Below are 15657 nucleotides of genomic sequence, written 5' to 3'. Positions count from 1 at the left end.
AAGTTGATGTTTATGGCGGGTTCTTTTTGAGGATTTTGTCGGCAGCCATGGCCCGAAGAGAGGTTTTGATTTACAGTTTCAACATAAATGGCAGCAACCCAGCTTGAAGACAATGAAAAACAGCGCCGACATGTTGAGGAAAAAATGCCGATCTATGTCAAAGTAAACATGCTACAAAATTATTAACTTATTTGTTTCGTGATGTCTACACTGGCAGCAGAAAAAAAGAAAGTGCTGTTTTGAAAATTTTAAAAATATCTACAGAAAGGTTGCTATAAACAGTGACAAACGCATCGACTAAGTCAAAGTTTCGATGCTATGCAGCTTGTTTTATATTCGGTCATAGATCTTTTACTTGGTGGCTCTTTGCCGCAATCGTGTGTAATTGACTTTTAATACAGTCTGCCGTAAATTTTACAAGTGATAATGTTGCAGCTATTTTGACATTATTAGACGGATAAGGTATTGACCGAGGGGTCGCCAACCTAGCCGATATACCGAGGGGTCGCGAACCCAGCCGACATACTGATGGGTCGCCAACCTAGCCGATATATGTACATGCAACCAACACAAGCCTGTGCGTTTAAAGAGCAACAGTGAGCGGTCATTGGAGGAGAGAAGGCGACTTGAAGGGGCGGGGGGGGGGGGGCTGCTCAGCTGTTTGGAAAATACGTTTCAAAATATATTTGAACACGAAATGCAATATATCCCTTACGTCACGACTAGGTGAGGTTCAGTCTGAAATACATACAAAAAAATCGCATATATTATCAAGCAGCAGAAAATGCAACAAAAATGTGGACACATGGCTCCAGGAGAGTACACAAAATTTGAAAAGCATCGTCATCTAACCTCCATTTTTGAATTCCATCGGTTGCGGACTGTCGGCGGTGAGATCGCCGCTTGAATTCACACTAGGCTCGCTAACTTCTGTGTCGCCACTGGTCAGAGATTCGTTATCCTGGTGATGAAAACATAAAAATATAGTTATGAAAATTCTAACGTGTGAGCAGATGACAAAAAAGTACTTTGAACAACGCGATAGGAATCAGGATCAGATACGCCGTACGCCCGTGATATTTCTGTTGTCGGACGGTAAAATTGTCGACGTGCTCAGACTGACCATCCGGTGTGCTTCGCGATGCTGCAATGCCTCGGTGCATCGTGACGCTTTTTTAGGACTTCACGGGTTTATTTGTTGCGTTGCGGGCAAGGCACGAGTAATTTACGATTCCTGTCGAAAAGCGGACGGTTTGCAATGCGTCAACCGCATGGGCTAGTCGCCGACAGGTACAGAGTAATTTCATTCGCAGACTATTAAAAGCGTTGTTCTGTTGTACTACTTGTAGTAGAGCAATGAAATATCGTGAAAGTATTCCGTCAAATTTTTTACCCTTTGCAATTTATAGATTCAATATTTTTACAAAAATATTTAACAGAGATGCAATTTTTACAGAGCTGAACGAATACACAATTCTTTTAAATTCAGTAATTTCGGCCCACATGGGCAGCAGGGAAGCAAAGTCATATCAGGCTTGATTGAAAGACGCATGTAGGCGTACAACAAATACATAATTGATATCATGAGTACAGTCTAAACAAATGGGATTCACAAAATCGACAAGATAAAACCCGCAGGCGCGATAAGGGACCGACCGTCATGGGGCGGAGGGGGAAAACTCTGAATAAATTTGTAGAGGGGACTTTTTAAAAGAATAAATATTCCCATGATTTGAAACACTAAAAGTGCTTCATTGTGGGATAAATGTATCCGTGCAGTGTTCTGTCATCTCCGCAAATATATCACATCCTGAAAAGCGAAAAAAAAACTAAATGCGTGGCATTGTTCTCGCTAAACCCCCAAACAAATGATGGTCCATCCCTATGCAAGGGATATCGCTGACACTAAAAATCGCGAGCGCGGCTGCTATGCACTGCAAGTGGGAAAACAATGAACCGTGGCTAATGATGAAAGCAGAACTAGGGCCATGATAACAGTGTGATGGGGCACTCAAAGTGGTTCGCGGACTTTTTATGCGTCATCTACTGGTGCGATTGCGATCCTTTTGCGATGTTCCCTTTTCCGACCCTTTCAAAGATTTCAGTTGGGTTTTTTTATATCCGAATAGGTTCTTTTAATTTTTGAGTGTTAAATGTACTCCCATTAATCTCCAAGACTCCCCAATCCAATCTCCCCTAGAAGATAGTTTGTATCCCGTTTGCCATTGTTGGGGGGCAACAGCAAAAACAGCGAGTTACAACGCATCATCGAAGATGACACAACAACAAAATTTGAAATTTCTCATTTAGTATATGTATTTGCCAGGATTAAGATTTTTGCGGTTTGGGAGGAGCGATACTCGCATTTGTGACACACTTGTGACGGCGACCCTTGTAACTATAAGGACCCCACGAAATCAAACGTAACTGCTGCAGTGTATGCCCCTGGCGGTCACGGTGGCAGCAGCTTGCGATTGGGACATAAGCTGGCACGGGATATTGTACGCCGGACTCGAAATCTAAAATACCAAATACCTAAACGCAAAGCATCCAAACTTCGATAAAAAAATATTTTTAAAAAAGTGACTATTTTCAGAGATATCAACAAAGATTAACAGAGGGCATCAGTTATATTTGCCATGAATTAGGCATAATTTGATCTCTTACAGCAATATGTTTGTATGCTTAATTGTTCTCTTCTTCTGTTATGCTTATCTGTGTACCGAAACTTCATTACAGAACATGTAGGCCTACATTGTCCTATGATAAGTCTCGCTCTGTCGTCGGTTACCCTGAATAGATAGATTGACAGATAGATAAATAAATAGACGGATAGAGATGGATAGAGAGACTGACAGATAGATAGATAGATATATAGATAGTTAAATAACTAAACCTTCGACAATGAGAGCAAATGTATTCTTTGGGGTGCAGAAGGGAACTTGGTTCCTATTGCGCGTGCGCACGCAGAAACTGGTAACCCCTCACAAATAAGCAATGTATACTTTCATATCCGTATTTTATCCAGAGCTGTGTATTATGAAAAAAAAATAATGTACAAAGATTTAATCGAAGTGTTCTACAGTGAATTTTTTTATTTTTTTCTCGCACTGAACGCAGGACCTACTTAAATCCAAATTTATCACTGTCTAAGTGTGGTTACCGATAGGAAAGTGTGCCGCCTGACAAAAGTATTGCTTAAAATGATGAAAAGAACACCTTGTATACCCTCTGTACAATTTAACGCCCGCTAAGCCTTTTGTTGTTGTGCGAGAGTTGTGTTGCTTTTTTAACCCTCCGTGACACGCACAATACCGACGAACTATACCGTGTAATTAGCTTCGCGTGTTCCCTTTGTTACACGGCTTTCGTAAAGAAAAGCCCGTGGCCATGAATGCTTGTGAAACCCCCTTCCCTTCGGCGTCCGCTGATACTGCGGACTGCTGGTGCTACATCCAAGGCCGCTGTACACCTAGAAATGGCCGTTCGACGCCGGGCGTAGCGGCCACGGTGAGATTTTATTCATCGAGTTTATGATGAGCAACGTAAATCGTGAACGTGGGGGCGCGCTGTAGTAGGTTTGAGAAGGTACGTCTTCCAACATGCTCGAATTTCAAATACCTACCCCTAAAAATACTCGCAGTTATGAATCAAATGTGAAAATGCAGATATTAAGAACAGCTCGACGGTTTTCCACTGGGCAGAGTCGCGGCAGAAATATTCATGGAAAGAAGATTAATTTTCTCTCTAAATTGAAGAGTAGAATGTCAACAAGGAGAGTGCTCATCCTTGACCGAATTTGTACCTCTTAAGAATACTTTGAGAGTCGCCTTCTTAGGGGTCCTTTTTTCTGATCATTAACGGTTCTGACATCTAACCGTCTGAAAGCAGACAATGGATAAATTTAGTCCATTGTCTTCGACTTCACGCAACCAATATAGGGGAACAAAGGCCAAACGCCGCGGCCGTGCGTCCGGGTCAAAGTTCACGACCATCTCGGTGGGCGCCGGCAGGCATTATGATTATGATATTCTGCGGGCGGCTTTGGCGCAACTGCTGTGATCGATCGCGATCGTTGTTGATGATTGTGAATTTCATGCCAAGATCAGCTCTGTGCCCACACAGAAAATTACTGGAGTGTGAAGAACTGTCTTCGACGCAGTCACGGTTTTATTCTCCTTCCGAAAAAGGCTGCAAACCGTTTTCTGAGATCAGCCATTGTCCACGTTTTCTTTATCTTGTCCTCCCTCAAAGAACAATAAACGCCAGCCATTTAAAATTCCAGTCACCGAAATCTCTTTGGGATATCACAAATATGCAGGAGAAGCAAGGAAGGTGATTTCCGTACTAAAGCATTTATTCCATGGTCGGGAAAAATGTAATCTAAGACACTCAGGCTCCTCAACAGAGAATACAACAGCTCAAGTGGCAAGTATCGAAGGTGGACAGGCGCGACATAGTCACTATTCGGTGCTCACGTTGTATTGCCCTTATAGGTGGGCTTTACTTGCCGTGGTACCGCGGCATCCATACACCGCACTCGTCACAGCCAAATAAACACACGAAAGGTATAGCAAACGACGAATAAAGGTCACATCGGTTTAACAGCGTGGGTATTTAAATATTGGGTTAATCCCAGTTATATATATATTTCCCAATAAAAAAACAATACTGAAAGTCTAAAATATTACACATGATACAAATATAATAGACTATCGTTTGTACATTAAATTAACCGTGCTCATTTTTTTTCTCCAAATTTTTGTTCCACCTCCTGAGCTGAACACGGGCCCCATACAGCGGCACGAACATAACGAGGCAAGGCGGAATCGGCAATATTAACATAAAAAATTCGTCCCTGTATTTACATAATTTATAGAGTGGGGGATGAAGGCCGTCCTTCGGAGGTTTTATGAATATGTTTTGTACAGGCTGTGAGCCGCCGGTACAAAGCGCAGTAATCATGTTCGCTCATAAATATATTTGCATATCAACTGGGACTCGGGGAGCATCGGCGGTTTTTATTATTATAATGTGCGCAGGCAACGTCATCACCCTAATGCGAAAATGCAGGCCCCGCTATTGCGCGACACTGGCGATATGGCAACCCCTATCGCTGCGTAATTCGGTTAAGACAAAAGCCGCCGATTACGAGACTAGTGAAACCACATTTATCGAACCTGTACTCGGAACAAAAATCGCTTAAATTCGATTAAAGATACTGGCGGATGGTGGTCAACTGACATGTAATATTTGGCTCCGTATCGGGCGCCATATTTGCAGCGGGTATCATCTATATCGAACGTGAAAGTATGGAACAGGGTGAATCAGCTGTACTTAACTAGCGGTCAACGCTTGCATATCAAATGAGGTCTCAATTTTAAGACGAGGAAAAAAATACTTTTCGAGAGACACTGCGTATTGGTTCGCGGTTTTTCGTTGTTCACTCCTACCATCGACGAAATTGCTGACAGTGTTTGAGATTTCTTACCTCCGCTTTCAGATTCCTCCGTCGAGAAGACTTGGTTGACATCGGAGGTTTTTAAAAAAATAGGTGCAGTATGTACACTGCGCTCGTACACAGTTGACAAGGAGGGAACGACCATGTACCTCTGCCCGCTCCGATCGATTGCCGTCGCAATTTTTTTTCTGTGTCTGGACTCGAAGCTTGTCGTTGAGAAGGTATTTTTCAGGTTGCCAAAATTTGTCGGGGTGTCGTTCAGCGGGAACCCTTGCTCTCCGAAAAAAATGTACTAATTACGCCGGTGCGATGCAATGGTGTCTGTTTTTTGTTCAGGGGTACACGTCTGAGCCCATCTGAGCATGCGTAGGGGTACAAGTGGTTCCATGAGTGACGTCATTGGGGTACAGAAGGGGGCCAAGGGAATAAAATTACACGAATCGAGGAGGGCATAAGACCCATGTCGGGGAATATACGCCAGTTTTGTTGGTACCTGAGTGAAGTTTCATTTCAAGGTATATCTCCTATGAGAAGTACATAACAAAAATGACCTCACTATTCGCTATTTCCACCTTTGGTGTGGCCACCTCTGTCGACGCTACTTGTTCCCGTCAAGAAATCCGTGTCAGAAAATTACAGCGCCGCTCTGCACACCAGATGAGAGGTCATGTTCGAAAACGTTCTGATATAGAAAAGGGATACCGATTTTCACTCGTACAACTAGTGATGCTTTTAACGTAACAAAATAAACATTTTTTGTACTTTGCGCACTGTTGGGCATGAGGGGGGGTGTGCGTGCCACAATTTTTAGCGGCGTCGACGGCCGCTCTGTTAGGGCTGGTCAGCTCAGCGTGAGCCTGTGCCCCATATCTCTATTTTACGAACCGCCACTGGCGAATACCTAAGGAAATCAGTTTTCGAGCGAGCAGTTGCGTGCTCTTGCTTGACACGTATGTTTAGAGTCCCGCATTGCGATCACATACCATCCCGAAAATGGTCAAAGAGAGGTATGTGCTCTCGTATCGTGGTATCGGAGACGCCACCGCCTGGATCCCTCATAACCCAGGCGAAACCGATCCTTTTCCTTTGCGCGCAAACGTTTTCTGACATAAAATATGACGATTTAGAAAAGAGCCAGAAATGAGAAAAAAATAGTTGCATTTTTAAGTTTAACGCGTAATTTTTGCAAAGCGACATCGTCAAATTAGAAAAACTCCATATTTTGTTTAATTCTTGACATTCTGTAGTTTGTGTTCGGAGGGTCTGGGAAATCTTACCATTAAATATTCCATGTTGCGTTTTATGCCTAATACCTGCGCAAACAATTCCTATTGCGAATTCAATTTACTTGTCGTCTTTGTGTTCATTCTGGGGGCTGTTGTTGGTTTTCCGTCGGTTGTAAAAAGCACCGGGTGGTTCATAATCCCATGAAAAGCTGGGCAAACCTCTCTCCCTTTCATTCCGCACAAATGTATTTTTGAGTACCAATATTTTGTCGGCATATCTCTTACCTTCCCTGGGACCAGAGTTGCCATCGCAAAAAATATTACAAAAAAGTTCCATTCACTATTTTTAGAAAAATCATAAAATGAATATGTACAGGTTTCCATTCTGCATTGAAAAGCTATAAACTCTACATGTCGTTATCGCTTTTTTTTTCAAATTATAATCATATAATCTGAAACCCATTTGTGAAATTTTAAGACGGGCAGACAAAGATAGTTGTGGCGGGCTTTCCACAGGCCTCGTTCTTCGACGAAGGTCGTCTGCTGTTTTTTTTTCCCTCGCGAGGGTACCCATAGCGCAGAGTGAATTAAAGATTGTTCGTCGCCATTAATTATTCAGAATTTGGCTCTTGGAACGACTCTAGGGCAGTAAGTATAGCAACTGCACAGACGCGGGACAAATATAATACAACTGCGAGGAAAGAGGCCTACCACTTGGCAACGGTCCACACGACGCAGCGACAGAAGATAGCAGCAGCTTTGTAAGTCGAAATGCAAAATACACCCAAAATTCTTTCCTTCTTCAAAATATTTCCGTGTCTTATAAGACAACCAGTCGGTATATTTGTAAAGCTTTGGATAGTCTTAGACCCAATATACACCACAGTGCAGACGAATTTCTAATTTTTTCATAAGGACTGGTTTATTGCGTTCGACAATAATTTCGATCGATCATTAAAGGCACTGAGGAATGTCGCAGAGTGAATCACCCAAAAATGGGTCCACGGAGTCTGCCAGCAGCTACGTGTCAGTTCCCCCTCGTTATTTATTGAGATGACGTCGCCAGTTTTCGCTTTCACACCGGTAGCACGCTTACCCGTCATCAAAGACCGCCAATATAATAGAGAAACCGGTCGAAATTGGCTCACACTGCGCGCTATTTATTAATAGGTACGGCACAGAAAGCTGCCCCGTTGAGACCGAATCAGTCTTACCGGGTGCCAGTGTCGCGTATTGTATTCCCAGTCGTGCGGTATCGTTTTCACCTTGCCTTCGTTTGCATAGCGACACCCACAGCCGCCACAAATTTTCCCAGTTGTTATGGTAACAAAAGAAACTCTCCATCGGTCGCCGGGAAAATAGGCATGTTTCCATACCACGGAACTCAAACGTCGTCATTGCATTTCAGAGCGTGTTTTTGTATTCTCCCGCAGGTTCAATGAAGGCATCTATTAGGTTATGTGTATTTTAATAACGTATTTTAATGACTCTTTGCACGTTCACCTCCACACACGTTCGGACATCGATAGCTAAAAAAGATAACTTCGCGAGAATGCAAATACAAAGCGATTTGTTCAGATTATAAAACGGCCTTTGCACGGCAAGGTAATATATCGACCCCACGATTCTGCGCATGAGTGTAATTTTCGCGGGAGTTAATTACTAAAAGATGCTGGGAATTACTTATGTTTACAACCGTGTTTTATTTGTGATTTACCCATCGCCCAGTTAGTTCACCATGTGACGTTTGCAGATCGATCGGACATTGTGATATTTCAAACATGCGATTTTGGATCATCAAGCATTATAAAATCTCGATGCGTCCATGATCATATTTGAAGGCACACCAGGTTGGCTATGAACTTGATGCTGTGTCTCACACCATGGGTGTAAATATGCGCATTGCCGCTGGGTATTTTCTCCATTTTCTCCACGAGATGCGTACCTGTCACGTGACTTTAGAATGTGATTTGTTTCATGGAAATGCCCTGTGTAGCCACCAAGTGAATTATCCAACCGGTTTTCTTTATTTCTCCTGAACTAATTAGGCCAGCGCTGAACATCGGTCACGCAACGGCTGCGTGTTTGTCGAATGCATCTACAAAGCATTGTATGGGCTGGTGTTTTAAAAAAAGATTTGGATGGATTTTGGAATAAAAGGCACGGAATCGACAAAACTCAACTGAGTGACCATTTATATCACGAACAGTAGCAGATGATGAATCAAGGGTCGCGCCAAAAAGTAGTCCGCCAAAAACTACCGCCAAAATTTCCTACATAGTAGGTTTAAGTTGCAGTACACGAACGGAAGAACAAATCAGATCTGCAAAACTTACGTCACCAAGAAAATATATTTATTGTCCACTTTTGAAAAGCCTCTGTTGAAAAGGTCTTAATATACTTACATACATTGAACCATGACCGACTGAAAGGTTGCCGGTTTATTACTTTTCCGATCTACGGCTTCGCCAGTCACCGTCATTAAGACCACGCCCATCATACCTGTGTAATACTTCATACTTGCAATGTTCATCACAAAATCACCAAATTCTACCTCCTGACGCTACAGCTCAAAAATATCAGTGTTTGTTTTAGCAAATCGCTGTGATCATTTGAAGATTCTTCCGTCGTCACAATAATCGCCGCGCAGACTGAGGCCTAACTGGTGATTCTGCCAGAAATATACCGTGTTTTATGAATTCCCAGAGAACCACGGCTTTGCAATTGACGTGGTATACTTCGAGTCAGTTTAGATGGTGAAACCAAATGTGATACCAAAGAACCATTAGCCAAGAGCATGAAATCATTGAGAGATTTTATTTTTAGAGGCTAACAAAACTTCGAATTCCTATATGGCCAGTTACGTTTAAATCCTTTATCAAGACCTTTATTAAGTTGTACCTGCACACTTGTGATCTGTAGGTGAAGTCAGAAGATCGCGCTCTCATTTCAGTGACAGTACCGAAAGTAATTTTACGGAAATTTGCATTTTGTAAGCATAAACTTAACTGCACTGCACGAATTTTGTCTCCGACATTACACAGAATACCTGAGCGTGTCTTTATATTTTGTATATTTTCTGTTTTTATGCAAATTTTCAAATCGCTTTACATGGAATCACAATCTCGTAAGCGGGACAACAATTTGCAGACGACACCGATGAATGTATGTGCTCGGATTTCGCGGCGCTCGCCAAACGACTAAACGTTTTTGAGCATGCGCGGCCTCAAACCTGATCAGACCCAGTTACCTCTCTCTGAAGACAAAAGAGACGTACGAATGGGCTCGTCGAGAAGACATTTGTAGTCAAGACAGCAATTTAAATTGGCAGGAACTCAGGAATGCAAACCGAATCTTCAGATATTACTTTTTTCTCTTTCTCTCGCAAAGGTTCGGCTGGACACACCTGTTCTCAAATCCAACATGGCCCCCACACGATAAAGGCCAGATTCTCGGGTACTTAAAAGTCATTCGAGAGACATTACTGCGGAAGAAAAATATGACCCTCTTAACCTCGTTTCATTAATCTCACTTTGAGAATTTATATCGAGCACACGACTACAAGAGACTCGCGGGCTAATATTCGTCGGGGAAGGGCTTAGTCTGCGTGGCCGGGTCAGTGCACATATTGGGAATTCCGGGAAAGACACGAAAATGTGGTTATTTTCAATTCACTCGGAGCAATAAATAGGCACATGCAGTATTGATTCCTGTTTGAATCGAGCACTCGGTTGATAAATGGCATGGGAATTCCTATTAATTGAATTCGTTTTACTTAGCCGTGGTGACATGTTAGCCCAAATCACGAACGTCGCGTCCGTGACGAAGAACTTGCAAAGGGTAATTCCGAAATATTTATTTACTGCTTTCTTTTTATTTTAAATCGTCGGCTCCATGTGTAAAACACCAGCTTTCTGTTCTTCACCCGTACAGACATCTAAACACCTGGTGTCGACTTTCAATTGGAGAGCCGGATGGTGGTGCAGACAGCCCTGTGATATCTTTGTCGGAAGGGTTAAGGTAGTACACGCCTCGGGGACAGATATTCGGACTCTAAAACTTCTATAATGCTTTTCTGTGCCACCACGAGCGAGGACTCATTTTAAAGCTCGTGATGCTGTAAGAAAAATTATCACCATCTTAGTTTTTCGAAAATCGCAAACTCAATTGTCTCCATAGACACAGACATGGCAGCCATTTTGCATTTCAAATTATCGGTAAATCTTTGGTAATTTGTTTCTCCAGTACCAAAATTTGCACGGTGACCCCGGTTTTTTATTCTTGATTTCGAAAGAGAATTATTGAAAGATGCCTTGCGGAAAATTTGAACAAAGGTATTAGTCTTTTACTTTCGAGGCGCATACTACCTTAAGTTCAGACTAAATTAATCTTGAACAACATATTGCCACGGTGCCGCTGTATTCGAACTATGCGCAATATTTATACACCACGTATTGCAAACAGCAAATCTGAAAAATAACATTTTCTGGTCACTCCTTAGAGGTTGTCCGATCGTGATTTTCATCACATGAATTTAGGGCAGAACTGTTACAAATAATCCCCTCCAACGCGACAGGAAACATAATTATTAAAAAAAGATATAATTGCGCTCTTTTCCAAAGTCGCAGTCGAAAAATGACGTAATGATCGACGAACTGGGTTTAGTTTTTTTTAGAATCAGAAGTTTCTTTATTGACAGGGCAGCTGATCATCCCGGGATCATAAATTGTCACGTGATGGCTTGAAATATGTGTAGCTGGTAACAACCTGCTTTATAACGACTTGGAATCCTCGAATATAAACAATGTCACGGGCAACACTTGTAATAAGTTGATGAATGCGCCTATACTATTGTATTTTAAGTTCAAAACGTCGCATGTGAAGGAAACGCGAATTTGACTGGTATTAAAATTCTTATCACTGGGATAATTATAGAAAACGTACACGTCGCAATAAGTCGCCACCAAAACAAATGTTATTATAGAAAGTTATAAAAGATATAGGGTATGACAATTCTTATCGTTTCTTTTGTAACTTTCTAATTTACTCAGCCTATAAAGTCCGTTTAGCATTTAATGAAGATCAACACTAGCCTTACATTATTCTGTATTTGCCTGTATTCTCCTTTTGTAGACATCTTCAACCTGATGAAGTCCTACTTTAGGACGAAACGTTGTATCAAAATTACCAACAAATAAACAGAAAATATACGAGCAGATCAGTAGACGTGTGCAAATTTATTGATCCGCTATTACCAAACCACGCTACGAACAACACTGGGAGCTATCTGTACATCTGAAGTACTATATCTATCTATCTATCTATCTAGAAAATTTGTATAGCGCCTAATATCCAAAGTTAAACATGCTCAGTGGCGCTTAGAGTTACAATGAAAATGATGTATATATATATATATATATATATATATATATATATATATATATATATATATATATATATATATATATATATATATATATATATAATATATACACACACACAAAAATGTATACAATGTGCCCTCCCGGTTATCACCATAATGGCTTTATGGCAATCTCTGAACTTGGGCACTTGTGTGTGTGTGCGCCCACGCCCTTCTGTCCTCGAGTGGTCGCTCATTTCTACATCCGCAAAATGTCTATAAAATCAGACTAACAGAATGACGAGGAACATGCGCTCTCCGGAGTCCAGGCCGCCGAGGTTCAAGAAACCGTTGGTACCTTCCTTCGAGGGCTGAGTTATGCGTATCATGGCCCGGCAGATGCGCTTGACACCTACAGCATGGCTGGGCTCCGGGTGTCGTCTGGTCTCCAATGCGCGCAAAGTTTCAAATTTCGCGTCCGACTTGCTCGGTGCATCCGAGGTGACTGAGAAAAGATGATCAGAAACTGCGCGCGCATTAGGCCTTCATCGGACCGTCTGAACAAATATGCCATGCGTAGAGATTGGGAAAACGATATTACCAACAGGTTTTCCATTTAAAATTGAGTGATCTGGTATAATAAGTGTAATATATTGAACATTAGGAAAGGACGGTCCATTTGGATGTATGTCAAACCCGTGTTTTTTGCGAAACCAATTGCATTGAAAGGATAGCGCAGAATGACAAAGAAAACCTCTTCCGCGCATGCGTAAAAAGGGAAACAATAACATTCCCGTCACTTCTGTAATTTGAGAACCCATAACTCAGAGGACTTCGACCTATAGATCTGTCCTCTTTCCAATGATATCGCGAACTATTGAAAATCGGTACCACAGATAATATTTTCTCAAACATAAGATATCCACCGGAAAAAATAATGAACATGCAAACGTTGAAGAAAGCAACCGCTGCGCGGACGAGGATGCATTCAAGAGTTCTCTTTTACTGCGAAAACACCTGGTCCGCCATTCGTAAAGATGCCCCCTTCCAGCAGATTCTGTGTCATTCACATACTGTATACGTATATATATATATATATATATATATATATATATATATATATATATATATATATATATATATATATATATATATATATATATATATATATATATATACAGTGTATGCTGTAGCGTACTCTACAAGTCATGTTCCAATGGCTGATGTTGAACTTGTCAACTCACTGGCAGCCTGTCAGAGAGTACGTGTTTTAATGTCACGTGTTACTGTTTAAGTCCGGAATGGAACAGTTTGTTAACAATATCGGACGCGATGCAGTATATACAGTATGATACAGTATGTTCCTCTGTGGAACAACGTGGAAATCGCAGTTTGGACGCTTCTGGAGGCAACCTGCTTCAAGAACTGTTTATAGTTTGTTCTGTTATCGTACCGTTCCTCGACCTTACCTTGAAAAATATCGCCTCGGAAACTCAGAAAACGTAAACAACTGCTCAACAAAGCGCTCTTTTACACTTTTGTTCGCAGCATGGCAAGTGCCGTTTACAATACAATCGTCGCAATGTTTATACGGTAATTAATGTCAGTGTTTCTTCGCAAAAGGGAATAAAGGCAGCTGCGTTTGTAGCATTGTTCTATAAAACAAGTAGATTTGTCCTTTTTTATTCTCCCGAGAACATGGTAAAATGACATGCATCGCGTCCGATATTGTTAACAAACTGTTCCATTCCGGACTTAAACAGTCACACATGACATTAAAACTCTCTGATAGGCTGGCAATGAGTTGACAAATTGAACATCAGCCATAGGAACATGACTTGTAGAGGACGCTACAGCAACAGACTATACTTAACATAGTGGCTAAAAATGTTGGAAAACATTTACAGTAAATGGAGCTTTAATGTAAAGCTCATGGTTGACTCGGGGTCGCAGTTGTCTTTTTGCCCCGTTGTAACTAGACGGACACTTTCTACGAAATTAATAAATGGGAAAGGACATTTTTCTAGATTAATTTTCTCCGTCGTTCAATATCTCATTAGGGGCGACAGATCAAATCATGATGGGCATTAATATTGACACCAAACTAAAGTTCTGATTACATATTTTGATTTCGTTCGTGATTGGCCGCGACATATTTCCCATAAAAACAGGAGCACATGTTTTAATTCCGTGCATTCTTGAAAACTTGTTTTTAACGGTGTCATAATAGATCGAGTTACTGATATTTATCTAAAATTTAAAGTACTTCGAACGCCAGTCAAACGTGTCTCACAAATCATAGACAAAATGGTCAACTCTTTCACAACTCGACACATACGCCCTCGAGCGATGCATCATGTGTGATCACGAAGGCAACGTTCAGAGAGATTATCGCAATATTGGAACGCGGATGCAGGGGCATAATTATTTGTTGACGCAGTAAAGATGATGGAACAACCCACCCCTGTTCCCCCGCCAAAAATGAGTTTGTTGCGCTCGGCTGTCGTCTGCACTCAGCTGGGGATTCAGCATAATAGGATAACGAATGACCTCGCGTTTGTGAAATAAAAACGATGGCATTTTTACATCACGTTGATACTTAGCTTACGATAGTGACAAACATGATGACCTTTGACGTACAACAAATAGTATCACCAGTTTGACTACTGAAAGGACAGCATTCAAGATATATGGTATATCGACCATGCGACGCGCGTCCATGATCGAAGTGATTGACCTTTGACCTTCGGAACATCACCTGGGGACTTCAGTACCGAATTGCAACCATGCAGTGTATTAAATAATCGATATACATTCTCTCTGAAATAACAAACGAGGTTTCATGGCCACTCATCATCAGTAACCCACACGTGAAAAGAAAAACTGCGCAGTTTTGAAAAGTCATTAACTGCCATCGAGTGACTTTGCAGAAGGTTTCAACTGAGTAGTAAAATGACATATTTGCAGTTCGCGATTTCACATCTCTCCTGTCTCTGCCAGGCTCACTCACTCACCCTCTACTTCCCCCCCCCTCCCCGTTTAAAGCACACTCATAAAACTGTCGCGAAATCTTTTTTGTCCTTTCGTTTGTATTTTAATGAATCGTCCCGATCCCTACGCCCCTACGCAACATTGTATTCAAGTAAATCGTTTAAAAAACATGAACCTTAGACGTGTTTTGATGAGTTGCAAAATTGAAGAAATACTAGCAACAATCCTCATAAAATGATATAAAGTTGGGTTTAACAAATCATCTTCCATCTTTACATGCTTTCTTGATGAGGCAGGTAACTGGTAGGCCTAATAATGAAAATCGAACATGAAAATTGCAGAGGAACCTTCAGATGTGTTTATGCGCACGAATACAGAGTCTTTCGAGGACATACTAAGTCCTTTAACGCAATCAGAGAAAACATTATTGCTGCGGAAACACCCCGAGTGGGTCTCTCACGGATTAAAAAATAGGAATGAGCATCGGTCATGTAAGTGGAGGTTGTCCGACGTCCTTGGACAGTTGGGGAACTATGCGTGGAATAATTGTGTAAGAATGTCAATAGAAAGAGGTCTCGCCCGGTGAATCAACTGCACGAGCCGGCACTAACATAATT

General features: G+C 41.6%; 1 protein-coding gene across 2 annotated transcripts in view; it reads right to left on the bottom strand.

Annotated features, from left to right (window-relative positions):
• Positions 1-15657, bottom strand: part of LOC139133402 (nucleolar protein 4-like) — a 79996-nt gene that overhangs the window by 12081 nt on the left and 52258 nt on the right. The window contains exons 1-2 of one of the 2 annotated variants that reach the window (XM_070699970.1): positions 5492-5819; positions 853-961 (exon numbers count right to left, since the gene is read on the bottom strand). In XM_070699970.1, coding sequence (XP_070556071.1) covers positions 853-961; positions 5492-5533 — 151 coding nt within the window. In that variant the 5' untranslated portion in view covers positions 5534-5819. Of the gene's footprint in view, positions 1-852; positions 962-5491; positions 5820-15657 lie in introns of those variants that run through there. The other variant, XM_070699969.1, reaches the window with a different exon arrangement.

This window comes from Ptychodera flava, chromosome 5 (genome assembly GCF_041260155.1).
Source record: "Ptychodera flava strain L36383 chromosome 5, AS_Pfla_20210202, whole genome shotgun sequence".
Taxonomy (NCBI): domain Eukaryota; kingdom Metazoa; phylum Hemichordata; class Enteropneusta; family Ptychoderidae; genus Ptychodera; species Ptychodera flava.
Note: the sequence above shows the minus strand (reverse complement) of the source record. Positions and strands in the feature narration are given on the sequence as shown.